Source organism: Stenella coeruleoalba (genome assembly GCF_951394435.1).
Source record: "Stenella coeruleoalba genome assembly, chromosome: 20".
Lineage (NCBI taxonomy): Eukaryota > Metazoa > Chordata > Mammalia > Artiodactyla > Delphinidae > Stenella > Stenella coeruleoalba.
The window spans coordinates 4,096,337-4,124,158 of record NC_137166.1 but is presented as its reverse complement, the minus strand read 5'-3'; the positions used below and the strand labels follow the sequence as shown (position 1 = coordinate 4,124,158).

Genomic DNA, 27,822 nt, shown 5'->3' with positions numbered 1-27,822 from the left:
AATTCAGAAGTCTGGTGACATGGGCTCTGGAGTTAAGAGAGCTGGTTCTGGGTCAGGTCCTGCTTGAAATGCCCTGTGTGTGATTTCAGAGGAGCACCTCAACCGTCGGGGTCTTCCTGCCATCAAGAGGGTTGGAGCGGGATTCCCTGGTGGTGCAGTGGTTGGGAGTCCACCTGCCGATGCAGGGGACACGGGTTCGTGCCCCAGTCCGGGAGGATCCCACATGCCGCGGAGCGGCTGGGCCTGTGAGCCATGGCCGCTGAGCCTGCATGTCCGGAGCCTGTGCTCCGCAGCGGGAGAGGCCACAATAGTGAGAGGTCCGCATACCGCAAAAAAATAATAATAATAATAAAAATAAATAAAAAGAGGGTTGGAGCATGCCTAGCTCTTAGCCAGTTGTCAGGTCCCTTTAAAACTGGACCAGCCCCACGCCTGTTCCTCCTGCCTCCCCTCTCTCCATCCCTTAAACCGGTCTCAAGTGCTGTCTGCGTGGTGCAAACTGTATTTGGTTTCTCAAGGAAAGGACGCCGCTAAATAAATAAGTAAATAAAAAGCAAAGTTCTTAGTTACACGTAGCCTCGAGAAGCTTAAAGGTCCCCTCTGGGAACTTTGCTGCCGAGCGAGCCTTCTTGACCTTCCCCGTTGGTTGTGGATCGGACAGGACTCCTGTATTTGTCAGTGACAGAAACTCAAACCAGAAGAGGCTCCCAATCAGAGGCCACTCTGGGAGCCGTGAAGGCTGTAACCAGGCACTTCAGTGCCGTGACGTCTCATGCTGTCTCCATCTCTCCCCACCTTGGGGGCTCTATGGGGACCTCGTTTTCTCTGAGAGTAAACAGGTTTTCTCCCAGCAGTGGGAAACACAGTGCTGGTATCCTCGGGCTTAGGTCCTCCAGCCTGATGCAAAAAGAGAAGGGAGAGCATCTCTCTTCCTGTTTCAGAATATAGGTGCTCCAGGGAAGGGCCTTTATTGGCCAGCCTTAGTCACATAGCTAAGCTGTGGACTTATCACTTGGGGGGGAGGAGTTCTATGATTGGCCAGGCCTGAATCACATGTCCACTCGGGGTGGGGCCCTGTGATTGGCAGCTCACCCAGCATCACATGACTGAGGTAAGAGGAGCACAGCTCTCCAAGGGCTGGAAAGGGAGGTGGACAGAGCCGGGCCCCAGCTGTGCCCCAGCTCCCTCAGACCACAACCCAAGGAGCCCTAGACTGGACATCAGACCCACGAGATCCTGCAGTGCTGGTCAGTGGGTTTTGCACATCCGTTACTTCAAGATATAGATATATATATATATTTAATTTTTATTTATTTTTGGCTGCATTGGGTCTTCACTGCTGCGCGTGGGCTTTCTCTAGTCGCCGTGAGAGGGCGCTACTCTTCTTTGCGGTGCGCGGGCTTCTCATTGCAGTGGCTTCCCTTGTTGCAGAGCATGGGCTCTAGGTGCGCAGGCTCAATAGTTGTGGCGCACGGGCTTAGTTGCTCCACGGCATGTGGGATCTTCCCGGACCAGGCTTCTCCACAGAGCAGAGCCTGAAAGTCACAGAGCCATCCCCGCCCAGCACACATGGGAGCGAGATCCCATTTTACAGACAGGAAAACCGAGGCTCTGAGGGCTCTACCCCTCGCCCGAGAAATTCCTCAGCAGTTCACAGCCACGTCTTCTGCTGCTCAGACCAGGCAGTTGCCGGGAATTTGGGCCAGCCTCCTTTTCGCCCAGATGTTGGACCAAGTCCTTTGAATTCCCAGCAGAAGGGAGAGGTCCACAGATATCTCAGAGCTCAGATTAGGACTGTGGACTGTGGCTCTCTAGCCTGCTTTGTGGCGAGCTTGGGAAGTGACCCTGTGGCGTGGCGGCTGGCGAGTGCCTTCAGCCTGGGCAGCAAGACCCTTTTTCATGAGCGTGAACCGCCCTTGGCCCCGACGAAACAGCAGCGGGTTCCAGGCTTGAGGTTGTGCCCACAGGATTCGCTGAGCCCAGCTGGTCAGCCCAGCCAGAGACGCAGTCACCGAAAGCCACAAGAGTCCCACCCGAGGGACCTGTCCTGCCCTGTGCAGCTCCCCCCCCGGCCCCGCCGGGAAGGGCCAGCCCAGTCCTCCCTAGGAGGGCCCAGTTGCCGGGAGGGCCCCATGTCAACGCGGGAGGGCCCAAGACTTGTGGCCCCCGCGTTGACAGGCAGTGGGTACACAGAGAGACGGGTGTGAGTGGAGCGCAGGGCCCCTGGAGCAGGGGCGTCGGGAGTGACTGGATTGAGGCCAGCATACACAGGCCCTGGTGGCCTTTCTCCTGGACTCACAGGAGGGCTGATGGGCGTGGGGCGGGGCGGGGCGAGCTCTGTATTTAGGTCCACGCTCCACTGGAGGACCGCTTCCTCCGTCCACATCGCTCTGCCTGGAACTGTGTCCGGTAACTAGTCGGCCCTTGGCACTGATGGCAACTCCGCTGTTCTGGTGTCTCTGGCTAAAACCCAGAGGTCACCCTTGAGGCCTCATTTTCTCGCATCTCACACCCAAACGCTGGGTCGCCTTATACTGGCTCACCTGCAAAGGGAAGTCCAAGGCCAGCTGCTTCTCTCCGCCTGCACTGCCTCTGCCTGGTCCAGGCCGCCGTCTTCTCACCTGGGCCATGCTGTGGTATCCCCGCTGTGCTGTGTGTCCCCGTGAGCCCGCCCTCACCCTGCGTGCTCTCTCCCAACGTAGCAGGCCGAGGGATGCGTGGAGAACTTGACTTCCGTCCTCTCCTGGGCCTCCCCTCTCAGAAGCCCCCAAGGTCTTTCCATCTGTACTGAGGTGAATAGCATCCCCCCGCCAAATTCACATCTGCCTGGACCTGTGAGCGTGACGTCATTTGGAAATAAGGTCTTTGCAGATGTAATCAAGTTTAAATGAGGTCAGACTAAAGTAGCCCTAATCTAATGACCAGGGTCTTCATAAGAAAAGGGGAATTTAGGCACAGACACAGAGGGAAGACACGTGTGAAGACAGAGGTGCAGGGGGGAGGAATGCAGCCACAGGCCAAGGACACCTGAGGCCACCAGAAGCCAGAAGAGACAAGGCAGGATCCTCCCTGAGAGCCTTCAGGTGGAGCCTGGCCCCGCTGACACCTTGATTCCAGACTTCTGGTCTCCCAAACCGTGAGACAACATACTTCCGTTGTTCGACGCCACCCAGTTTGTGGCCATTTGTTATAACAGCCACAGGAGACTAATGCCGCCTCCTCTATCTGCCGTGTGGAGATTGCAACGCTCATCATCTAGCAAAGCCCCTGAGAAATTCTGCAAGTGAGCACGTGTTCCATTTTCCCGAGCTTATCCCATCAGGCAGGCATCCAGCTGCAACCACCCTTTCACCTCCCATGGGACCCACTTTGGGAAATGTTGGACTAGAAAATTCCTGACGTCCCCTCCAGGCTGACAGTTCTGTTGCTTTTGGAATTGGAAGCCAAGCCATGAAATACATAGAAAAGTGTATGCGTGATTGGATACTAATTTTAAATATAGTCAAAATGCTCCTGCAATTGTGGGGAAGCAAAACAAGTCCGGGGAAGAACAGCTGCTCTAGTTAAGCAGTCGGATGTGAACGCCACCGACCCCGTAGGAGCTCAGTCTGAGGTCGGTCACTGTGGGAATGAGAACAGTGTAGTGGGTAAGACTGTTTCCTTGGGCTGTGTTCCTAGAAGTGGACTTGCTGGGTCAAAGGTTTTGCATTTTTAAGACATGAGATTCATAGTGCCAACTGCTCTCCAGAAGGTTGTACAGGTTTAAACTTCCACTAACGCAGACCAGCGGTACCCATTCTCCCATCTATGCCAACACTGGCCATTATCCTATTTGACATCTATAAATTGTCCTGTGTGTTTTGACCACAAAGGTAAATAGAGCTTTTATTGAGTTATCTCAGTTTCTACCGAGTCATGCCCAGAGCAGCCTGCCCACCAGCCCATCGCTGCCAGCAGAGGACTCTTGCCAATGACTGGGCAGCGGTGCCCTGAGGTCAGGCCAAATTTTTGGAGGAAACAGCAGACCACACTCAGATTTGGCCCGAAATATTAAACTCTGAAAAAGAGAAGATTCAGTGTCATAGGATCCTTCCCCGGAACAGAGTGGGAGAGAGAAGAGACGTTGGGATTTGGAGTCAGGAACGCCCGAGGGTTTGTCCTGACCTGGCCCCTCTCTAGCTCCGTGACCTTGGGCAACTTACGCGAGCTTTTGCACCTCAGTTTCCTTATCTTTGATGTGGGATAACGACAGCCCCGACCTCTCTGAGTTTGATGGGGATTAAATCATTTCCTCGTTATGAGATGGGCTTTGCGTGTGGAACCCTAAAACAAGCTGAGGTTCCAGGTGGCCCAATCCAGAGAGCATCGCAGAGAGGTGTAGTCCAGCCACCAGAACGGGTTAGGAAGGAATCTGGATTCCCCCTTGCCCTTCTCTCAAACGTCAAGGGGAATCCACTCCTTAGCCCACAGTTGTGTTTCTTAACATCCTGCTTCCTCTGCCCCCTGCGTGTCTTGCGTCCATCCTGCGGCAGCTCCAGGACCCCCGCAGCCCCCCAATCCCCCGCAAAGGTCAGCTCTCGCTTTTGCCCTTTGCCCCCTCCGCTTTGCTTTTGTCCTGGAAATGAGCTTCCTCTCTCCAGTTGTGCTTGTTTCCTCATGGCCTCCCCTAGGATCTAGATTCTCCACAAGAAAGGGAGGATCCTCCCCTCTGTTTTCTGGCCTCTGTGGGTCCTGTTCCCCTCTACCTACTCCCGCCTCTGCCTACAACGTGGAACCAGTCTGAGAAAGACAGAACTCTCTTCGGGAAGCGGGGTGGGAGGGAGCTGAGTGGGCAAAGACAAAATACTCTTTAACTGATGGGGGCCCGTTCTGTAAACGTCTCCGCGTGTGCTGCCGCTGGCTCCCCTGCTTCCGTCACTTCTCCCTTAACTGAAGCTTTGTAACATCTTTGGAGCTTTCCCTGTAGTGAACATGTTCTTTTCTTCCTCTGAGTCTCCCGAAAGAGAGGTGAGGGGGGGCAAGTTCTAACCCGAGTTTTGGGGCCAGACCGGCATGGCGGCCCAGCCTTGGGAGAGGCAGGCGTGGGAGGTTGGGGCTGGTGGGAGGTCGTCTTCAGTGGCTGCCTCTTTGTCTAGCCTCTTCCCCCCATTGTCAGAGGGCCCCGTTGCTTGCACAGCATGTGTTCAAACAGAACCCACCGAGGTCGCCTCTCCCTCCGCCACCATCCTCACCCTCCTGCTGGGGTCCTGAGAGCGCCAGGTGCCAAGCCCCCCCTGAGCCTTGCCCTGAACCTTATCGTGTTCCCTGAGATGCAGAGCGTGCTCTGCTCCTGTGTGTCCTGTCCAGCCCTGACGGGAGGGTGGAGCAAGGTTCGGGGCTGGGGAGAGCTGGAGAGGTGGGGTCAGCCTGGGGTCAGCCCTTCTTAGGAGCTGGGTGGCCTCACGTAGGGTGCTGGGCCTCTACAAGCGTCGCCCTCCTCATCCGCGAAGTGGTCGTGATGATACCTGCCCCCTCACGGCACAGGGCTCGGAGGAAGCCGAACCTGCTAGGCACGCTTAGCTGTGGGCCGCCGTGCGTTCCCTCTCTGTGCACCAGGCATCTGCCGGCTGTCCATTCAGCACTCCGTGCCGGGCGTCCCGCCAACTCCTGGTGGTACCCGAGGAGTAGTAGCTGCCGGGGTGGTCGCTGACAGTCTCACCCAGTGGGCGTAATTGCTTTGATGAGAGTATGGGGCCTGTGGGCTTAAAGGGGGGCCTAACCCAGCCTGGGGTGACCAGGGAAGGCTCCCTGGAGGAGGTGGTGACTGAGCCAGGCCTTAAACAGTGTGTGAAAAGTAGTCGTTCATTTTTCCATCTGTGTGATTAACAAGCATCTATACCATGTCTACAGAGTAGGAATGCCAAGTCAGGTGTTGGGAAAACGAGGGCACATCAAGTGTTGGCCCTGGGAGATTTGAGGCCAGGAAAGTGGCGAGGATGTCTCAGACCTCCCTTTCCAGGCTGCACGGGGCCAGGGCGTGGCCAGGCTGGGTGAGGGAGTGCTGGCAGGGCTGTCCCCACGTGAGGGTCAGAGCCAAGGGCCCCGCACCCCGTTAGGTATGGGAGAGCCGTGTGGTGGAGTAGCATGCAGCCAACGACCTCCAAGATACATCGTTAAGTGAAAAACAAAGTGCCAGACTTGCAGGATGGGGCCATTATGCTACATACGTGTGCACGTGTGTGTGTGAGCACACGTACGGGACGCCCAGGACACGGACTGGAAGTCTCTCACCCACCTGAGACCCTGCTCCTGGGAGGATGTTTGCTGCTCATCTGAGGAGCCCACGGGGTTGCAGAAAGCCAGCAGGGCCGGGGGGAGAGGGGACAGGCCCAGAGCAGGCGAGCGCGGCTGGCGAGAAGGCCCCCCCCCAACACGGGGCTGCCGCGTGGCATTGAGGCGGACGCTTGTTATATGCATACAAGCATGTGATGGGGTGTTACTCAGCCGTGACCCGCTCCGCCACGCGTGAGCCTCGAAGGAAGCCAGGCACAGCGTGTGAGTCCGTCCACAAGCAGTGTCCAGAGCAGGCCAGTCCATAGAGACAGAGTGAAGGGTCGCTGGGGGCTGCGGAAGCGGGAGTCAGTGATGTTGGGTCTAGGGTTTTTTGGGGGATGATGGAAATGCTTTGGAACTGAACACAGGTAGTGGTTACACAACACTGTGAGGGTACCAAATGCCACTGAATTGTCTACTTTAAAATGGTCAGTTGTTTTTCTTCTTTTTTTTTATTGAAGTGTAGTTGGTTTACACTGTTGTGTTAATTTCTGCTGCACAGCAAAGTGACCCAGTTGTACATATACATTCTTTTCCATATTCTTTTCCATTCTGCTCTATCACAGGATATTGAATACAGTTGCCTGTGCTCCACAGGAGGACCTTGTTGTTTACCCATCCTCTGTGCAAAGACATAGCTGCTCACCCCAAGCTCCCACAGTCCCCTCCCCCTTGGCAACCACAAGTCTGTTCTCTATGTCTGAGAGTCTGTTTGTGTTTCAGAGATGGGTTCACTTGTGTCATATTTTAGATTCCACATATAACTGATATCATATGGTAGTTGTCTTTCTCTTTCTGACTTACCTCACTTAGTATGATAATCTCTAGTTGCATCCATGTTGCTGCAAATGGCATTATTTCATTGTTTTTTATGGCTGAGTAATATTCCATTGTGTATATGTACCACATCTTCTTTATCCATTCCTCTGTCGATGGACATTTCGGTTGTTTCCACGTCTTGGCTATTGTGAATAGTGCTGCTGTGAACATAGGGGTGCGTGCATCTTTTTGAATTACAGTTTTGTCTGGACGTATGCCCAGGAGTGGGATTGCTGGGTCCTATGGTAGCTCTATTTTTAGTTTTTAAGGAACCTCCATATTGTTTTCCATTGTGACTGTACCAGTTTACTTTCCCAGTAACAGTACAGGAGGGTTCCCTTTTCTCCACACCCTCTCCAGCATTTATTATTTGTAGACTTTTCAATGATGGCCATTCTGACGGGTGTGAGGTGGTACCTCATTGTAGTTTTGACTTGCATTTCTCTAAAAATTAGCGATGTTGAGCATCTTTTCATGTGCCTGTTGGCCACCTGTATGTCTTCTTTGCAGAAATGTCTATTTAGGTCTTCTACCCATTTTCAGTTGGGTTGTTTTTTTGTTGTTGAGTTGTATGAGCTGTTTGTATATTTTGGAAAGTAAGCCCTTGTTGGTCGCATCGTTTGCAAACATTTTCTCCCATTCTATAGGTTCTCTTTTCATTTTGTTTATGGTTTCCTTTGCTGTGCAAAATCTTGTAAGTTTGTTTAAGTCCCATTTATTTTTGCTTTTACTTCTGTTGCCTTGGGGGACTGACCTAAGAGAACAGTGGTATGATTTATATCAGAGAATGTCTTGCCTCTATGCTGTTCTAGGAGTTTTATGGTTGTCCTCTCTTACATTTAGGTCTTTAAGCCATTTTGAGTGTGGTGTGAAGGTGTGTTCCAGCTTCATTGATTTACGTGCAGCTGTCCCGCTTTTCCAGCACCACTTGCTGAATGGACTGTCGTTTTTCCATTGTATATTCTTGCCTCCTTTGTCAAAGATTAATTGACCATAGGTGTGTGGGTTTATTTCTGGGCTCTCTGTTCTGTTCCATTGATCCATATGTCTGTTTTTGTGCCAATACCATGCTGTTTTTATTACTGTAGCTTTGTAGTATTATCTGAAGTCTGGGAGCGTTATGCCTTAAAATGGTCAGTTTTATGTTATGTGAATTTTGCCCCCATAAGTTCTTTTAAAAGAATTCAAACGTTGTCCCAATCACTGTGCATGTAAGGACGGCCGCCCCGGGCCCCAGGCTGCTGACCAGGGAAGAATGGGGCCCAGGCAGCCATGAATCTGCATTTCTAGGTGAAACCTCCTGTTTTACAGATGGGAGCAGCTGACTGTGGGTATTTGACCCACCGATGGGGGCCGGTTCCAGGTCACGGCCACCAGTCTGTGGCCGCTGCCCAAGAGCATCCACCCTTGGTCCAGAGCGCCTTGGTGGCTGCCCACAGGCCTCGGGCTTTGCTGGGAAACAGGAGCGCAGATGGAAAAGTACCCCCAGTGGGGAGAGTCCCAGACAAACTGAAGGCGCTGGTGGTTTTCAAAGACACGAGCTGCAGCCTCTTAAAATTCCCCAGGCCTCCCTGCCATGGATAAAATGCTTTCTGGGGAGATTGCAAATGTTTGCTCTGGTGGGACTTTGTTATAAATGGACTTGGTTTTGTTTAGTTGGTTACGGTTTTATTTGGTTAAAAAAACCCAACCCTATAAGATCATCTTAACTGAGGACTCCATGTTAATCCAAAAAAACCAAGAAAGGGCAAACAAGATGGACCAGTAGTCCGACTGCCCGCTGCACGTGGGGTCTGGCTGCAAAGCCCTTCATCGGACCAGCCTGTCATAGTTGCTACCGTTTCTGGAGTGCCTACTGTGTACCAACCGTCCCGGTCAGCCCTGTATGGTTCCTTCTTTCTAATCCTCCCAAAGGCTTCACAAGGCAGGAACTGTTGTTGCATTGTTTTAAAGATGAGCAAACTGAGGCCCAGAGAGGTGAAGGTGCTTGCCCCAGGTCACACAGCTGGGAGGTGGCAGGGATGGACATTGTAGCCTGTCTGGCTCTTTCAGTGGTATCTCACAGCCACTTAGGCTGAAAACCAGACCTGCCCTCAGAGTAACCCTCACGGAGGCCACCTGGTCACCGAGATTTCTGGGGCGCTGAGCAGAGCCCTGTGTCTGCCAGCGAGCCTGCAAGGCCACCGGTGAGCAACCGTCCCCTGGTGCCCAGATGGCAAGGTGTCACCCAGGCCGAGGCCAGAGAAAGGCCATGTGCAGACCCCCTCCCTGGCCACTTAAACCCGCACCCCTGCATCCCATTGGGGTGGCTTTCCACAGCAGATGCAACCCCTGCTCCCACCAAGGACCCCTCCCTAACAATCCACCCAAGAGGGAAATGTCTTTGAAATTCCTGATCTTGAGAAGTCCGTTTGCTTTGCTCCTGGGCTTTGGGGGAGATGGTCAGCCCATCTTTGGGAAATCTGCTTCAGATGAGCCCCTGCCCCACCCAGCCGATGACCTTTGTGTCTGTGCACACGTGTTAACCCCTCAGCATCTTCTCTGAGCCCGGTAGGCTGACACGTGAGCTTCACCAGCTCTTCCAACCCCAGTGTTCTCTGATTTTAACCAGCTCCAATTCTGAGTTCACTGCCAAGCCTTTCTCTGCCCCAGGGCCTTTGCACAGTCCTTCCCTCCCCCAGGGGCCCTCCCTGATTCTTCTTTCTCTGTGATACTGTCGCTAATGCTCCCTCTCCCTGCTGCTGTTCTTTTATAGCACGAATCACAGCATATAATTATACATTTAATTTCTTATATTTGTGTTTACTGAGGGCAGAGGCCTCGCCAGCACACAGTAGGTGTTCAGTAAATATTTGTGGACCGGCCAGCTGGATGCGCCAGTGTTGTAGGAATTTTTCTGTGGCCTGAGCAGTGTGCAGTGCCCATGCATTTGCTATCCCATGGCGCCCTCTGGTGGACATTAGGCAGATGCCAGGCTGAGACTAACCCCTTTCTCCTCTCCTTTCAGCATCGTCCCCAGCCCCGTGCCACCTGGGACCTGGCCACCAAGGTGTGGCCACCATCGGTGACGTGAGCACATGAAGCAGCAGAAGTGGGTCTTCCTGGAGTTCTGTGAGCTGCTTCTGGATGACCAGGTGAGTTTGAAGTCAGCCAGCTTCTCGTTATTATCATTAATAATATTGTCATTGTTATTAAATAGCGTTAGTAATGTTCAACATAAAACACTCATTGTGCACCACCCATGGGTCCCTGAGCAGCCTCTCCCTGTCATCGCCTGGGTCCCTTCCCTCTCTCCTCTTCCAGGTGGTGATGGAGACCGTGGTGGGCATGTCTCTGTCATTAACCCATCTCCGTCGCCCCTGGATTTGCATTAAAGCTCATGGGGAAAAGGTCAAGCGAGTTTATATCCCGAGCCAGGGAATGCGATGCTGTGGGACACACATCCCAGACACTCAGAAAGCAGAGTCTGAATATCCGAGGAAGCCCACAAGCGCCCGGTTGGGCCTGGCACCTGCACACATGCTGAGCACAACACAGAGCTTCCGGCGCGGGGGCGGGCGCAGCTCCGGGAAATGACAGCCGTTGCTCAAGGCTGAGGGAGGCGCGACTCCGCCTGCAGACGAGGGTGAGGGCCATCTGGCACATGCTTTGCGGTTCAAACCCTCAACTGAAGATATTACCGAAAAAACCTCGGTGAAGGTTTTATTGTTCTCGACTCCTCTGTTTATTCAAGAAGTTATTATTTTTTTTTACTGTTTTTACTTTAAAAAATAAAAACAGAAGGATCTAGGTTAGAAAAAAGTGCTTTTATTCTAGCCAAAACGCCCGTGGGGAATCCCTCCTTTCTCCCTACCTGTGGCAACCTGGGCACATCCTGTAACCTTGAAGAAACTCAGTTGTTTTGGTCTATAAAATGGGTACACTGTTACCTGCCTGAAGGTCGTAGGGAAAATGCAATCAGATCATGTATAGGAAGGCATTTTGGAAACCGGAAACGTCAGAACTGCGTCCTGGCGATCATTACTATTCTTTAACCTTGCACTTGGAGCTCTTCTTGGAACTCGAGCAAGTTCTTCCAGCCTGGGGCCGGTGCTGGTTTGTCAGAGGGCTGGTGGCTGCCTGTGAGCCTCAGCCTCCTGGTGCCCACGGGCCTGTCGAGCTTGGCCGTCCCACGCCGGGCACCTGCTCGGGAGAGGATTTCGGGGCTGGAGCGCCTGTGGACTAAGGAGAACGCTGTCTCGAGTGAGCCAGAGCTTGTGTACCTAAAGGACCACGTCCGCTTCAGAGTGGGCCCCGGCCACCTCCACGCTGATTTGATGATGTCTCCGGACCTTAAGACAGGCCTGCCACTTAGGGGAAGTGGCTTCAGAGCTGGGTGACCCCTTCCTCGGGGTGGCTGGGAAGCAGCCAGGGTCACTGCAGGGCGGCAGGTCAGCGAGGACCGCCCTGCGCTGCCGCAGGTCTCACCAAACTCCAGCAGCAGCCGGGATGCTAGCTCTGCAGGATTGCTACTCTCCCCTGCCACGTGACCCCGCCGAAGGCCCCCCCCCCCCCCCCCCCGACTGACCGACGCGTTTCCTGCTTAAATAATCGGCCTTTTCTTGCCTTTTCCTTCGGCCTGTATGAGCCGTGCCACCGTCCAGGCTTGTCTCGTTAAGACGCAGGCTGTCCTCAGAATGAGGAGGCTGTAAACACCCTTCTAAAGTAGACGGCAAGCGGCTCAGCTCAGTAGCCTGCTTTCTGGGTCACGTACTCAAAAACACTGTTTATTCTACAAACCTATGAGGACTTAAAAATTGAGATTTTCTGAAAGGCTCGTCACCTCAGCAAATCCGAATGCTCTCCTTGCCCTCTGTTCCCCTCCTGTTTCGACTTTATACGGACGTGCCTGTGTGCCCGTGCATGTCATCCTGACACAGGAGTGTAACCGAGGGTTGTCCTCTTCGCTCACACAAGTGAAATACGTTTCAACGTTGCCAAATGGTTAATACTTTGCGCAGCTACCATAGGGTAATTAACGCTTCCCATGTTGGCTGACATCTAGACTTTGCTACTCAAAGTGTGGGCCACGGACCAGCAGCAACAGCACCACCAGGAGTTGGTTAGAAATGCAGAGTCTCAGGCCGCACCCAGGACCTGCTGAATCAGAGTCTAAAGTTTACCCGGATGCAGGGAATGTGTGTGTCCATGAAAGTGTCAGTGTGTAAAATGTTGGATGTATTTGGACAACACGGTGATGTCCTCACGAGAAGGCGGCCTTGCAGGGCGTTCACTTCTGTGGGTTCTCGTGTGTGAACGACTCTTGAGAAGAACCTGGGGGCTTTAGGGACCCGAGTAAATGTAAGTGCTTGCTCCCAGCTCATCTCCAGTCAGCCTGCAAAGTCGTGCTGCTTTGGGACGTTCCAGCACTGGAAAAGAAATCACAACCATAGAGCCAAGTGTCTCTGGCCCACCTGGGTGGAGAGAGGAGATGACCAAAAAATGGGCCGGCTGTTTTTAGGAACGATGGGCTGACGCCACAGGAAGGGAGACGGCATAACGGTGGCAACACCAAGTTTCATGAGTTGGAATTAAATGACGTCATCACTGATTCCTGCAGCTGTTTAGTCTTACCCGGAGTTGCTGTGTTTGTGTTACTTGGAAAACGTGTGGTGACCATGTGACCTGCAACCAGGTCACCGTTCCTGCGGCGCCATCTTTAAAGCTCTGGGAGGTCCACGTGGTCTGGAGCAGCTCGTCACCCTTGGTCTGGGGCTGGGTAGGAGCCTTCATTTCTCCCTTCTTGACTCGTTCCACACGATGTCCTCAAGGACGACAGTGAGAACGAGGAGATGCAATAAAAGAAGCAGCATAATTAAACCCCAAATGTGTCATTTGGTTTGAACATTGCTTCTTTATCAATTTGAGGTCTCAAGTACCTCCCCCCAAAATTCCTCAGAACAAAGTATGTGCCACTTAATGCTTGCGTCGCGGCCCCCAGAGCAGTGACGCCGACCGTTAACCCTCTACCAGACCCGCCGCAGCACCCACCTCGGCTGGCGTTTTCAAGTGGTGTGCTGTTTCTTCGTGTTTAGTCTTGGTAGGTTTCTGATGCTAGGAACTGATCCTCTTCTTCTGGGTTATCCAGTTTGCAGCCCGTAATTGTTCGTAGTGGTCTCTTGTGACCATTCTTCTTCCTCTGGCATCGGTTATAATGTCTAGTTTTTCATCTCTAGTCTTATTAAGTCTGCACAGACCTATAACTAATACGGAGATTGAGTCAGTGATCAACAATCTCCCAACAAAGTCAAGTCCAGGAATAGATGGCTTCACTGGTAAAGTCCACCAAACACTTAAGGAAGAATTAATGCCATTCCTTCTCAAACTCATTCAAAAAACTGAAAAGGTGGAAACACTTCCAAAGTGATTTTATGAGGCCAGCATTACCCTGATACCAAAGCCAACGACACCACAAGAAAAAACTACAGGCCAATATCCCTGATGAACATGGATGCAAAAATCCTCCATAAAACACCAACGAACTGAATGCAACAGCACATTAAAAGAATCGTATGCCATGACCAAGTGGGATTTAGCTTTGGAATGCAAGGATGTTTCAACAAACAAAAATCAATTAATGTGATACACCATGTTCACCGAATAAAAGATAAAAGATATGATCGCCTCTATAGAAGCAAAAAAAAAAAAAAAAAGCATTTGACAAAATTCAACCCCCTTTCATGATAAAAACTCTCAACAAGCTAGGAATAGAAGGCAAGTAACTCAACGTAATAAAGGCTATATATAAAAAGCCCACAATTAATATCATACTCAATAGTGAAAAACTGAAATCTTTTCCTCTAAACCAGAAACAAGGCAAGGATGCCCGCTCACACCTCTTCTATTTAACATAGTACTGGAAGTCCCAGCCAGAGCAGTTAGGCAAGAAAAAGAAGTAAAAGGCATTCAAATTGGAAAGGAAGAAATAAAACTGTCCCTGTCGGCAGACAACATAATGTTGCAAACTCTAAAGATGCCACCAAAAAACTGCTAAAACTAATAAATTCAGTAAAGTTGCAGAATACAAAATCAGCATGCAAAAATCAGCTGCATTTCTATACCCTAACCACAAACTGCCTGAAGGAAATTAGGAAAACAATCCTGTTTACAATGGCACCAAAAAGAATAAAATACTTAGGAATAAACTTAACTAAGGAGGAAAAAAAAAAAAAAAACTTAACTAAGGAGGTAAAAGACTTGTATACTGAAAACTACAGAACGCTGATCAAAGAAATTAAAGAAACAAACAAATGGAAAGACATCCATGTTTCTGGACTGGAAGACTTAACATTGTGAAAATGTCCATACTACCCAAATATATCTACCGATTCAGCACAATCCCTATCAAAATCCCAACAGTATTTTTTACAGAAATAGAGAAAACTCTAAAATTCATATGGAACCACAGAAGATCACAAAGAGCCAAATCACTCTTGAGAAAGAACAAAGCTAGAGGCCTCACACTTTCTAGATTCAAAATATATCACAAAGCTGTTGTAATCAAAACTGTATGGTACTGGCATGAAGACAAACATATAGACCAATGGAACAGAATACAGAGCCCAGAAATAAAACCACGTGTGTACGGTCAACTGGTCTTCAACAAGGGTGCCAATGTTACACGATGGGGAAAGGACAGTCTCTTCAGCAAGTGATTTTTAGAAAACTGGACATCCACACATCTTACACCACAGAGACTGGACCCTTACCTTACACCGCACATAAAACACATCAACTCCAAGTGGGTCAGACTTAAGAGGCCTGAAACTCATAGCATAGCACACAGGGGTTGAAAACAGTGTCCATACAACCTGTGCATGGGTGTTTATGGCAGCTTTACCCATCATTGCCAAAACTTGGAGGCAAGCACGATGCCCTTAGGTGGACGAATGGGTAAACTGTGGCACAGCCAGAGAGCCGAATACTATGCAGCACTAAAGAGAAATGCCCTGTCAAGCCGCGAAAAGACACGAGGAACCTTAAAGGCATATTACCGTGTGAAAGAAGCCAATCTGAAAAGGCTACTTTATGGTTCCAACTCTATGAGATTGTGGAAAAAGGCAGAACTATGAAGACAGTAAAAAGACCAGTGGTTGCCAGCGTGGGCAAGGGAGTGGAGGGATAGGTAGGCAGAGCACAGAATATTTCTAGGGCACTGAAAATACTCGGAGTGCTGCCAGAATGGCGGACACACAGCATCAGACGCTTGTCCAAACCCGTGGAACGTACACCACCAAGAGTGAACCTAATGTAACTGTGGACTCTGGGTGGTGATGACGTGTCAGTGTAGGTTCATCAGCGCATCAGTGACCAGTGCACCATCTGGCGGAGACGCTGACAGCGCGGGGAGGCTGTGCGTGTGTGGGGACAGCGGGTATGTGGGAACTCTCTCTACCTTCCTCTCAATTATACTGTGCACCTTAAACTGCTCTTAAAAAAGAAGTCTTTTATAATACTCTTGGAAATTAAAACTATCACAGCCTGAATAAAATATCCAATAATAGAGATAGAAGACAAAGTTAGGTATATTTTCCAGAAAACAGAGGAGACAATGAGAGGAAATCAGAGGAGAGTCTAGGCAGCCCAATGCGTAAAAGTCAGAAAAATAAGAAACTGGAGAGGGTGAAACTCCCAAAGACAGAACACGGCAGTCTTTTTTTTTTTTTTTTTAACTTTATTTATTATTGGCTGTTGGGTCTTCGTTGCTGCGCGCGGGCTTTCTCTAGTTGCGGCGAGCAGGGGCTACTTTTCTTTGCGGTGCGTGGACTTCTCATTGTGATGGCTTCTCTTGTTGTGGAGCACAGGCTCTAGGCACGCGGGCTCAGTAGCTGTGGCTCGCGGGCTCTAGAGCTCAGGCTCAGTAGTTGTGGTGCACGGGCTTAGTTGCTCTGCGGCATGTGGGATCTTCCCGGACCAGGGCTCGAACCTGTGTGCCCTGCATTGGCAGGCGGATTCTTAACCACTGCACCACCAGGGAAGCCCCTGGAACACAGCACTTTTGTCAGAACCGAGGAGCACGTGTCTAAGGTGGAAAGGGTCCACCAAGCATTAGCACAAGGCATCAAGGCAGAGGACTGTTGACTTTGAGGAACCAAGGACTAAAAAAAAAAAAAAAAGGTCGTCTGAGACAGGAACCGGAAGTTCCCAGACCCTCTCGGCGGCAAAACTGGGAGGCCGCAGTGGGGTCTCCAAAGTGCACAGAGACCCCGTAATTTCCACGCCTGCCATCAGTCCTGGGGCAGAGCCATTCCTTCCGTAAAGATCAGCACCCGGCTCGGGGAGCGCTCGCTGACCCAGCCGCGCACCTGCAGTTGGCCGTAACTTCCCTGTGTCCTGTGCGGGGAGCGATCCGGTTTCATACTGGATCCTCGGGCAACACTGTGGGCAGCTGGCCTGTCACTGAAGGCTCCAGAATGCTACTTCGGGATCAACAAGGATTTACGGGCACCCCGCCCACCGTTCCCGGGCTTTTCCCAGGCCGTCTCCCCTTCAGGATACTTCTTCTCTATGCTTAAGCTGCGAAACCCAAATCTAACAGAAGACGGGATTCAGCCACCTTCCCAGTTGGGTCATCTTTTCATTTTCCATTTTAAGGCAGATGTCATCTGAGATGAGCCTATAAAACATTCCAACAGGAAGAACACAGAACCGCGGCACAATTCTTCAGAGCCACAGACACAAGCCTGAGGGCGGCTGCCGGCGCAGCGGCGTGCTCGGGGACGCGTCTGCAAGGCCGGCCAGTGCCTCCCTACGTGGCGGCCACCCTCGCCTCTCTGGGTCCCTCCCTTGAGTGCAAGTACTAGACACACTGTTGAATGAAGTTGTGGGCACCTGAGATGCTGGATGGAAGAGCGTGATCTTTACAATTTTTATTTCCAAGTGCACTAAAAAAATGAAGGGATGTTTAGGACAAAGCTAAGTGAGATCCGTTGCGTCGACTGGAAGTAAAATGTTAAATGTGGAGACGGCGACCTTTGGGAGAGCGGCTCACTTGTCCCCGGCGAGGATGGGGCTCTGGAAGCAGCAGGGGGGACCGCAGCGGCCCGGGTGCCGGTGTCAGAGCCGAGCATGGAAACACGCCAACGACCCACCAAGAACCGCGCCACTGAACAAAGGGCTGGAGAATGTCAACTGGTGGCTTTATTTCTTAAAAAAGTTACATTGAAAGAAGAGGTTGAAAAGTCAAGTATACTTGATTTGCACGTATTTGCCAAGTCTCACAGGATTCAACCACTTTGATAATTGTTTTTATTGATAACCAGGATATACATATGAAAAGCCTCACATTGAAGCCCGGTACACACGTCCAACCCAGACGACAGATGCTGCAGAACAGTCTCGGGAAACCCATCAGTCTCCTGTTCTGTTAGTCCTCCGGCTGCGACTCGGCGCCCCCCGTCACAGCCCACGTCCTGCAGTGACTGAGTCCATTTCACACCCGTCCCACAGCTCGCTTACTCAGCTAGACTGTTGTCCAATAGGCCCTTTGTGGTTCTGCGCCAGCAGTGGTAGAAACCCTGATCAGGACAGGGGACGGGTTAATGCAAACGAAAGCAAAACAGCTCACAGATGAGCAGAGAGGCGTGGAGACCAGGAGGGAGACGCCCACTCTTCTCAGCGTGGGACGTGGGCTCAGGGGACACCACCCCCCCCAGACCTTGTCAGAGATGGCTTCCTCCTCAGTCCCGCGAAACACCGACAAACCAGGCAAGTTTAAGGCGAGTCCCCAGGGAGGGGAGCTGTTTGCTTTCTGGCATAATTTTAAGCTCTGCACCAAGGGTCCTATTTTATCGCTTGTGACGTGGGTAAAGAAACAAAATGATGCCCCAAAAAGGTAAAAACTGAAAAATCAAACAAGCTGTCGCCATCCTGAATAGTCTGCAAGCAAGGCCCACGGGGCCCAGGGGCTCCTGCCTCGCGGCCCCCTCACCTCGTCGGGGCCGCGTGCGCCCCCTGCAGGCCATCTGCGCGAGCATCAGGCTGCAGGTGCCAGGCCGCCGCAGACGCTGCTCTCCTCTCACGGAGGGGCCGTTTACACGCTGCTCATTTGGCCGGAACCAGACAGGTCAGTGCCAAAGCCCTCTCACGCACTCAAGATTTTTGTAAAAAAAATTAAAACAGGAGGGCAACAGAAGACCACACAGGAATGATTGTTCTTTGGATTGAGATATTCTCCAATATGCAATACATTCATAGTAAACCCCACGGGAGGGGGGACCCCGCGCAGCTCTCCCCTCTTCCCTGAAACGTCCGTTTCTAAAAAATAGCTTGTCTGTGGCACACGCCCATAACGTGTTATGTTGCCTGAACAACACGGCCCACTTTAAAACACACGTGCACGCACACACACAGACACACGTGGACTTGCCCACAGGGTCAGGGCCCACCAGCCCCGGGCGGGGAGCGAACCTGCAGCCCTGCTGCTCCGTGCAGCGCCTGCGGCTCCTGCATCCAGGCCCCTCCTGGACCGAGGCGGACCCTCGGGAATCACGGGGCCAGCGGGAGCTCCCCGAAGCCACCAGCCGCAGAATTCCTGGTCACTGGCTTGGCTCGTTTTCTTCATGAGTGAGAAAAGCAGCTCAGCACACAGGATTTTAATAACCCGTGTAACAACCCACGAAACTTCTTAAAAGATGCCAAGTACGTTAACAGAACTCCTAACTGTGCAGGAAGATAATGACATTTGGCTTCTCCGTGCCGCCACGTCCTTTGTTACTGGACGGTGACACGCATCAGAGCGCCACCCAGTTAGTGTGGGAACTCCGCCATCTGTGACCGGAAACGTATAAACTCTGCTTGCTGCAAGCAACTGCTCTCCACTTGCCCTACTGGCCACAGATGAGCTGCTGAACCCTTTCCGACCCCAAATAGATAAAGTCCGTGAACAAGTCCCAGCACGATGAGAGCCTCACACCGAGAACTCGGGGCCCCCTTTCCTAGGTCTCGTCTGCAGTCGCCTGAATCGGAAGCCGACGAAGGGGTTCATCCAGAGCAGCGAGGGGGGGCCCCCAAAGACGGACTTCATCCCTTCCCACCGCAGCCTCCGCTCCCACGTCGGCTTCTCACTCTTCAGCCTCTCAATCTCCTGCGGGAGACAGAAAAGCAAGTGGGCGGCAGCGCCAGGAAAACCCGCAGCAGGTACGGGTCAGGCGAGCGGTGACAACAGGGGAAGCACCACCAGACTCACACGTCCCTCCCTCCGCACGTGGGAACGAGGCGTCGGGGTCAGCAGCGGGGCCTCTCCTGGCACCAGCCCCGCGGCCCCCGAGCACAGCCAGGCTGCAGCCACCAGCGGGGTGGACAGCCTAGGCAGCCCCAGAGGCAAAGGGGGAGCCAGCCCTCCGGGCCAGGATTGTGTTTTTTTCCACGTACTATATTATTACAAATGCTGATGAAGTGCCTGCTCTGGGCCTTCAGTTCAAAGACATGAAGGCGACCAGCTCCCTGCAGCTGCCAGGGGGCGGGGCCTCCTAGAAACGGAATGTACCGGCTCTCCCCGCCTGGCTCTGTTGACTCTCACATCACAGGTACGCTTGAAACCCGAGCTGCACGCAGTGAGGGGGGCGCGTGCGGTGATGCTGTCGCGGCCCCTCGGGGCTGCCTCGTCCACCTCCCGGGTTAACACGCGGGCCCCGCTGTCCACAGCAGTGCTGCCCGCCGACTCGTGCCCGCACGAAGGCCGCAGCAGACACAGCAGACGAGGAGCGTACCGTTTCATCATTGCATATGGAGTGGATCTGGGTGCCGAACATCACTGCGGTGAAAGTGAAAAACAGCAGACCCTCAAGGCACAGGAAGATCAGCAGGATCACAGTGACTGGAGGTGAGAAACCACTGCATTCTGTGAACGAGAAGAGCTGGCTGTGGCCGGACATCGGAGCGCGGCGAGCGGCCCCGGCTCTGTGCCGCCCTCAGGCCGGCGTCCACGGAGGAAGGAGCTCGTTTCGTAAACAGGCACACCCGCTGTCCACCAGGGGCGGGAGGCAGCCCTGCCAGGCAAGAACCCACACCACCACTTCCTGGTCGGCAGATGCGGAAGGTTCTGTATTACCCCGCTTTCTACTGAGACTGTATTCGTGTACAGCACTGCGTACTAAGATACAGCAAAAGCCAGAAAAGATGAGAGTCGCGTGTGCCTACACCTGTGAGCAGGCCGCACACCCAAGGCCAGGGCCGCCCAGCTCGCGCCTGCCTGGCTACACTCGCGGGGCGACTCGTACTCAGCCATGCGCGCTCGACCAGCCAGAGCACACACAGGCCTGCTGGGAACAATACGCATTCTCACCCAGTCTCAAAAATCTGCAAGGTGCAGAAACTATTAGCTGACTAAGGAAGACCAAGTGTATGTACACGGCTTCATTATAGCAAAATGGCAGTGAGAACTGTCCCCATACTCTTTTCTTAAAAAGCTCATTTAACTCCTAAAATAACCAAGACCATTTCCTTCGAAACTGGAGGATCCCTTCTTCCTCTGCCTCCCCTCTCCCCCCACAGCGTGCACGTGCAGGGGGGCCTGCACCTGCACTTACCAGTCCACTGCCCTCGGACGCAGGCGACGAACTGCAGCCCGCAGAGCACGAGCGCGTGCACGGACGCCAGCGCGATGTACATCTGCGGGGAGACACCCATTAGCCCATGCGAGGACGAAAGGCCGCTGAACTGTACGTTTACTCCTGATCTCATGGGTCAGTGAAAATGAGTGAGGGAAGGAGTAACAGCAGCAGTTGACATCCGCCTCGCCAGGACCACACTGGACCAAGCACAGAAATCCACATGGGGAAATACGTTCTACCACTTCAGCAAGAGCCTATTAACAACTGGGGTTCAAGGTATCTGGGAGAGAATTAAATCACAGTAAAACACCCAGAATAACACAAGCAACGTACACTCATCTGGTGGACTACTTCCTACCAGTGACAGCACAGGTATAATTTGAGTCCCAGAGAAGAGGCTGCAGGGCTGACGTCAGAATAAACTTACTCGCTCCAGGTAAGATTCCAGATAAAGAACTTAGTACAAGTCACTCACTCCATGAGCATCTTTACTCACAGTGAAGAGCACGAAAAATCTCTGATTCTTTTCTCCGACACAGTTGTTCACCCAGGGGCAGTGATGATCCATTTTCCGAATACATCTTTTGCAAATACTGAAAAGGAGCAGTTAGATTTTCACTATTCCACGCTCGGAGGAAACACCGCCCAATGAAGACAGTACTGGGAAGAAGCCACCCAGGGGGCCTCCTGCCCTGTGGAAGGGGTCGCTGCAGGGGCTGGGGCTCAGGCTGCACCTGCAAAGGGTTCCATCCAGTGGTGGGTGTTCACACTGCCTGGGGAAGGGGTCCCAGCAGCACTGGGTTCTCTGGCTGCACCGGGGAAGGGCTCCCTCCAGTGGTGGGCACTTGGACTGCACTATGAAGGGTGTCTGCAGATTGGGCACTCAACATGCCCTGGGGAAGCCGTGCCTGCAGTAGTGGGGGGCTCAGCCCCAAGTAAGGGGTTACAGCAGTGGTGGGTCTATGGCTGCTGGGGAAGCGGTCCCTCCAGTGGTGGGTACTCAGGCTTCCCTGGGGCAGGGATTCCAGCAGTGCTCGGTACTCTGGCTGCCCTGAGGAGAGGGTCCCTCAGTGGTGGGTGCTCGGGTTGCCTAAGGAAAGGGGTCCCCGTAAGGGTGGGTGTGGGTGAACAGACTGCCCTGGGGAAGAAATCCTTCAGCGTGGGCTCTGGCTGTGCCGGGGAAGGGGCCCCTCCAGTCGTGGGCACACGGGCTTCCCCGGGGCAGGGGTCCCAGCACTGGTGGATGCACTGGCTGCCGCAGATAAGGGGTCCCTGCAGTGCTGGGTGCTCTGGTTGCCCTGGCAAAGGTGTCCCTTCAGTAATGGGTGCTCGGGTCACCCTGGGGAAGGGGTCCCTGCAGTGATGGGCACTCGGGTTCCCCTGGGGGAGGGCCGCCATACCTGCAGTGGTGGGCGCGCTCGGGCTTGATACAGCAGCACTTGGGGCACTTGTAGATCACTTCTCCAGGCTTCAGCTGCAAACTCTCCATGTATTCCTTAGTAGCATTCCCTTTGGGTACTGCCCCCTAGGGTTTAATAACAGTGTATTTTAGCTGGGCGGAAGGAAACATCAGTGAATTTAGGAATTAGTCTTGGGTGTTATGTACCATGATATAATTTATCATGCTGTAGTTGCCACTTACATTAATATGAAAAATAACTATTACTCAGGCAGGCCCAGAAGTTTTATTTTTCATGAAAAATAACATGCTTTAAAATGAATTCAAAATATAGAGTGCGTCATCCTTCATAAGGTGAGTCACCTGGGTTTTTCAAACTTCATGCAGGACGTGCCAGAGGTGAGGTGTGTTTGGAAGCCACTCCAGCCCCAGGGCAGCTGGCGTCCCCAGGGTGCGCACACTTCCTGACACACAGGTTTCCTATCAGCGGCAGCAGGGAGTGCTGAACAAAGCAATCTCAAAAAGGACTTTATCTTGTGTGTTTGAAGTTGCCAACCTAATCAGGAGCCGTCACACGAGCCCCAAGCACCCCCCTCCCCCAGGCGTCCGGGCCCAGGGGCAGGAACAGCGGGGCTGTAAGAGTGTGTCTGCAGGAGTCCTGAGCGCTAGAGGAGCTTGAGAGGGACCAAGAATCTGGAAATGGGAGCAAGAGCCGGACAGCCCCGCACACGGGAGGGCAGCGGGCCCGAGTAGGCTGCAGAGGGGGAGGAATTGTTCTCTGGGCAGTGGAGACAGGCAGTGGAAATCACGTTTGGAAGATCATTCTGGGCACCATGGCCTGTGGACAAGGCCAGGACCCCGTTTCTGTGCCCCATGGAGCCTGTCCTTCACACAGAAATGCACGTTTCTGGAGAAGGAGCCCCACTGGGAGGGAGGAGTAGAGCAGGGGCGCAGTGACAGGAGAGCACGGGGAGACGGGGGCGCAGTGACAGGAGAGCACGGGGAGACGGGGGCGCAGTGACAGGAGGGCACGGGGAGATGGGGGCGCAGTGACAGAAGGGCACGGGGAGATGGGGGCGCAGTGACAGGAGAGCACGGGGAGACGGCGCAGTGACAAGAGGGCACGGGGAGACGGGGGCACAGTGACAGGAGAGCACGGGGAGACGGGGGCGCAGTGACAAGGCACGGGGAGATGGGGCGCAGGGCACGGGGAGACGGGGGCGCAGTGACAGGAGAGCACGGGGAGACGGGGGCGCAGTGACAAGAGGGCACGGGGAGACGGGGGTGCAGTGACAGGAGAGCACGGGGAGACGGCGCAGTGACAGGAGGGCACGGGGAGACGGGGGCGCAGTGACAAGGAAGGCATGGGGAGACGGGGGCGCAGTGACAGGAGGGCACGGGGAGACGGGGGTGCAGTGACAGGAGAGCACGGGGAGACAGGGGCGCAGTGACAGGAGGGCACGGGGAGACGGGGGTGCAGTGACAAGGAAGGCACGGGGAGACGGGGGCGCAGTGACAGGAGAGCACGGGGAGACGGGGGCGCAGTGACAGGAGGGCACGGGGAGACGGCAGGCACACCACTGGCAGCAGGAGCTGCGCTGGAGCTCTTGAAAGCCCACTGTCTGGCTGCCCGAGCCAACCTCTGCAGGGCCAGGGCCGACACCCACATCTGCAAAACCCAGCAGGCACGTGTGGAGACCCGGGACCACTGGCTCCAAGGCCCCCGGGGAGCCGGAGAGGCGGCCCTGTCACCAGCAGGAGTGAGGTCCCACAACGTGCCCCGGGTTCAGGGGGCAGTACAGGAAGGGCTGCAGGCAAAATGGGAAGGTTCACTGCCCGACCCTCCCCTGCAGCTGACTGCCCTCCAGATGGGCACCGACCGGTCAGTCCCCCATCCTAACACAGGGAAGCTGCTGTGGTCAAGATCCTGGCCTTAACATGCCACCTGTCTCCTTAATCTACAGTGTAAAAAAAGTTCAGGGTTTAAAGGTTCATTTTTGAGAATTCACATCAGAAGGTCAGGTCCAGCATTTTACTCAATTTTCCCAACACCCTCTGGAGTCTTTCTGGTCCCTCAACCAAGCCAGGACCCCAGCCCGCCCCACGCCTACCGCCGGCCCCGTGACACTGTTCTGACTCCAGGCGCTCCCACCTTGTACAGCCGCTCCTGGCGACAGCTCGGGTCACACGTTTCATAAGACGATGGAACGGAGCAGGCTTAGCCACACACGCGCTGCTTCCACGGTAAAACACGTGACCTGACACTTCCGCGGAGCACGGCACCCCACGCTGCCCGCTGGTTGGAGCGCGCTCCTGCGATGCTCACGGAGGACAGGTGTGCATCTCGAGGGGGCGACACGTCAGATAACACGTAACCACCAGCCCACGTGGAGATGAAGGCATCTTCTGGTCCTTCTTGCGGCTCAGAGCCCTGGGCAGGCAGCCCGTCTCCCACAGTGCCTCTCGATGACTCACCCAGGTCCCCGCGGCTGGCGATCTACACTTCGATTCCGTAGTCCGATGTGCTCTCGCAGGCCAGACGCGGAGCAGAAGGGCGGGCCCGGGTCCGCTCAGCACCGGGTCTCACCAGGTCACACCAGAGGAGCGCCCGCTTCCTCGGCACCAGTGGGCCCCTCTTCGCTCCATCAAAGAAACCTTCCGAACAGGTGAGGCACGTTCCTCAAGGTCGCGTTCGCCTTCGAACCATTTTCAGGGCATGTTTTTTCTAAGACGCATCTTGCGTGTTTCATCTGTGTCTCGCCAGGACTGTGCTCCCTGCCATAGCCACGCCTCCTACCCCAGCACGGCCCAGACGGCTCCCCTGTGGCACAGTGTCCTCTTGACAGCTTTTCCATTCACTGCTGCTGCTGGCGCCCGACGTCTCACACCTGCACCCACCCACCTCTGATCCGCCCTGGAGAAGGAAACCAGGTGCCCACTCTTAGGAAGGGTGCTCCCGACCACGGCACACGTAATCCAGGGAAGTTATGATTTGCAAAGCACATTTCCCCCCCATATCTTTCCATCTTGACGCCCTGGTTCCCTCCCTGTCACGCATCCTGGATCCCCAGGACCTGACCTAGGGGCACGGGAGTGTGGCGCTTCCCCTAGGTCTACCTGCTAATCCATGGGCAGCACAGGGGACGAGGAGCACGTTAAACCACGTACAGGGATATAAGCTGAAAACCCCAGAGCGGAAGGAGAAAAATGAGACACGTCAACCAGTCACAAAGGATAGATCTTATTTGGATCCTGATTCAAACAAAAGAATATAAAAGGACTGAGACGACTGAGGAGATGTGGACTCTCACTGGACACAGTAAGGAATTCTTCAACCGCTCCACATGAGCCACTGACGCTGTAGCCATGCTTTTATAAAGAAGAGCCCTTCTGGGACTTCCCTGGTGGCTCAGTGGTTAAGAATCCGCCTGCCGATGCAGGGGTTGAGCCCTGGACGGGAAGGTCCCACATGCCGCGGAGCAACTGAGCCCGCGCGCCACAGCTACTAAAGCCCGCATGCCACAGCTACTGAGCCCACGTGCCACAACTACTGAAGCCCGCGCACCTAGAGCCCATGCTCTGCAACAAGAGAAGCCACCGCCATGAGAAGCCCGCGCACTGCAACGAAGAGTAGCCCCCGCTCGCCGCAACTAGAGAAAGCTCGCGCGCAGCAACGAAGACGCAACGCAGCCAAGAATAAAAAATAAATTTATATTAAAAAAAAAAAAGAAGAGCCCTTTTTAAAGATACACACAGTTATTTACAAATAAAGTTTTATAATGTCTGAGATGTACTTCCAAATATTCTGGGGAGGGAAAGGGAGTAGGCAAGGATATCGCTGACACGAGATTGACCACGAGGTGATAAGCAAGGTTCATGACCCTCTTCTCTCCACTTCTGTGTATAATGAAATGTCTGTAAGAAGTTAACGAAAAAGCAAGGGCTTTGGCAACGGATAACTGTTCAAACCCCAGCTTTGCCTCTTGCCAGCTGTGGGTCTCACCTTCTAATGTGATGTACGCCCACCTCCGCAAGGTGCTGGTGGGTTAATGAACGCCCAAAGGCGTCCCAGGGCGCCCGGAACAAAGGCGCCTTAGTGGGCCCTCGGCACACATCTGCTGCTAAGGCTGATGCTTGTAGAACAAGGCTGGGGACAGAGGAGAGCAGGCTCTGGGCGCGGGGCAGCGGGTGGCCTTGCACAGTCTCATGCTTCTGACACTGAGACTCGCCTCCAGAGGTGAGCTTGCCGCCTTGGGATCGATCAGCTCCCTGGTCCATCACATGTCAGAGACCCCAACTTCCTTTCTGCTCCCCCCTCAAAGTACCAATAACTTCTCAAGAAACAACCCAGGCCAGAGCCAATCCTAGCAAAGACTGACTGTTCCTTAGTAAAAGGACGTCCGGCAGAGAACTGGCCTCACCCGGGTGGCGTGACGGCTCTCGTTCAGCCCAGACTGGACCCCGTGTTGAAGGTGATCCTCAGAGAGGAGAAAGCAGCCGCCCCGAGGAGAGGACGGAGCAGACACCCGACCCCGCCGGCCACGCAGTCTCCCCCACACGGTGCGTCTGGAACCCAGCGCTCCCAATTCCCTCTGGTGTGAGGGGCCACCGTCTTCACTAGGCGGCAGAGGGCCAGATGCCAGGAAGGACAGGGGTGCCTGGGGGCTCAGTCGGCCTCTCCCCTGCCTCCTTCCCGAGAGCTTCCCCACCCCAGTCCCAACGCCTGCCCGCGGCCAGACGCACCCCTGCCCTGGGCTCCTGACACCCCGCGGGGTGCCCTTGGTTCTATTCACACCGACTCCCGGTGGTTTCTGTAACTTGCCACTGGAGTCCTGACGTGGGGCATGGCGGAAGCAGTGACAGCCAGATGTCAAGACGGAGGACGTGAACGGACCGTCCTCCAAAGACCTACAAACGGCCGAGAAGCCCAGCATCGTTAGTCATCAGGGAAATGCAAATCAAAACACAATGGGGTACCACCTCACAGCCGTCAGGATGGCTCTCATCAAACACATGAACATCACCTGAGGAGGTGGAGAAGCAGGAACCCGTACACTGCTGGGGGGACTCTAACGCGCTGCAGCCGCCACGAAAAACCCCCCTCAGCAGTTCAGCGTAGCGTGAACATATGACCCGGTACTTCCACTCCTGGGTCTCTACCCAAGAGAAACGAAACATGGGTCCACACAAACCTGGTCCACAAGGGTTCACGGCAGAACTGTCCATAACAGCCAGAAAGTGGGAAGGACCCCGATGGCCACCAACTGACGATGGCTGTAAACAAAACGTGGCCCAACCCCACAGTGGAACAGTCTTCAGCCGTGAAGAGGAACGAAGCCCTGACAGTGCGCGGTGTGGGTGAGCCCTAGGAACCTCGCGCCGCGAAGGAAGCCAGACGTCAAGGCCATGTGTCCCTGTGTGATTCCATCTATGTGATCTGTCCAGAACAGGCCAGTCCAGAAAGTACATCAGCAGTTGCCTGGCGCTGGGGGACCTGGGGGGGCGGGGCGGTGACAGCTAAGGGCTGCAGGGTTTCTTTTTCGGGTGATGAAAATGTCTAAAATGACTGCGGTGATGTGAATACATGAAAATTATCGAACAAAAGGGTGAATTTTGCGGAATGTGAATTAAATTTCAATTAAAAAATGCTTGCATCCAGGACTCACACCCTCCCCCACCTCACACTCCAGCCCTCAGCGC

General features: G+C 53.8%; 2 protein-coding genes across 8 annotated transcripts in view; one reads left to right on the top strand and one right to left on the bottom strand.

Moving 5' to 3' along the window:
* Positions 1-19,876, top strand: part of CRISPLD2 (cysteine rich secretory protein LCCL domain containing 2) — a 134,273-nt gene extending 114,397 nt beyond the window's left edge. For all 6 annotated transcript variants that reach the window (XM_079907920.1, XM_079907930.1, XM_079907926.1 and 3 more), the window contains 2 exons: positions 10,139-10,265; positions 19,816-19,876. The gene's annotated coding sequence lies outside the window, so the exon portion shown is untranslated. The remainder of the gene's footprint in view (positions 1-10,138; positions 10,266-19,815) is intronic.
* The window catches only part of ZDHHC7 (zDHHC palmitoyltransferase 7), a 32,726-nt gene continuing 20,441 nt past the window's right edge, over positions 15,538-27,822 (bottom strand). For both annotated transcript variants that reach the window (XM_079907931.1, XM_079907932.1), the window contains exons 4-8: positions 22,124-22,248; positions 21,220-21,316; positions 20,700-20,781; positions 19,881-20,011; positions 15,538-19,255 (exon numbers count right to left, since the gene is read on the bottom strand). In XM_079907931.1, coding sequence (XP_079764057.1) covers positions 19,079-19,255; positions 19,881-20,011; positions 20,700-20,781; positions 21,220-21,316; positions 22,124-22,248 — 612 coding nt within the window. In that variant the 3' untranslated portion in view covers positions 15,538-19,078. The remainder of the gene's footprint in view (positions 19,256-19,880; positions 20,012-20,699; positions 20,782-21,219; positions 21,317-22,123; positions 22,249-27,822) is intronic.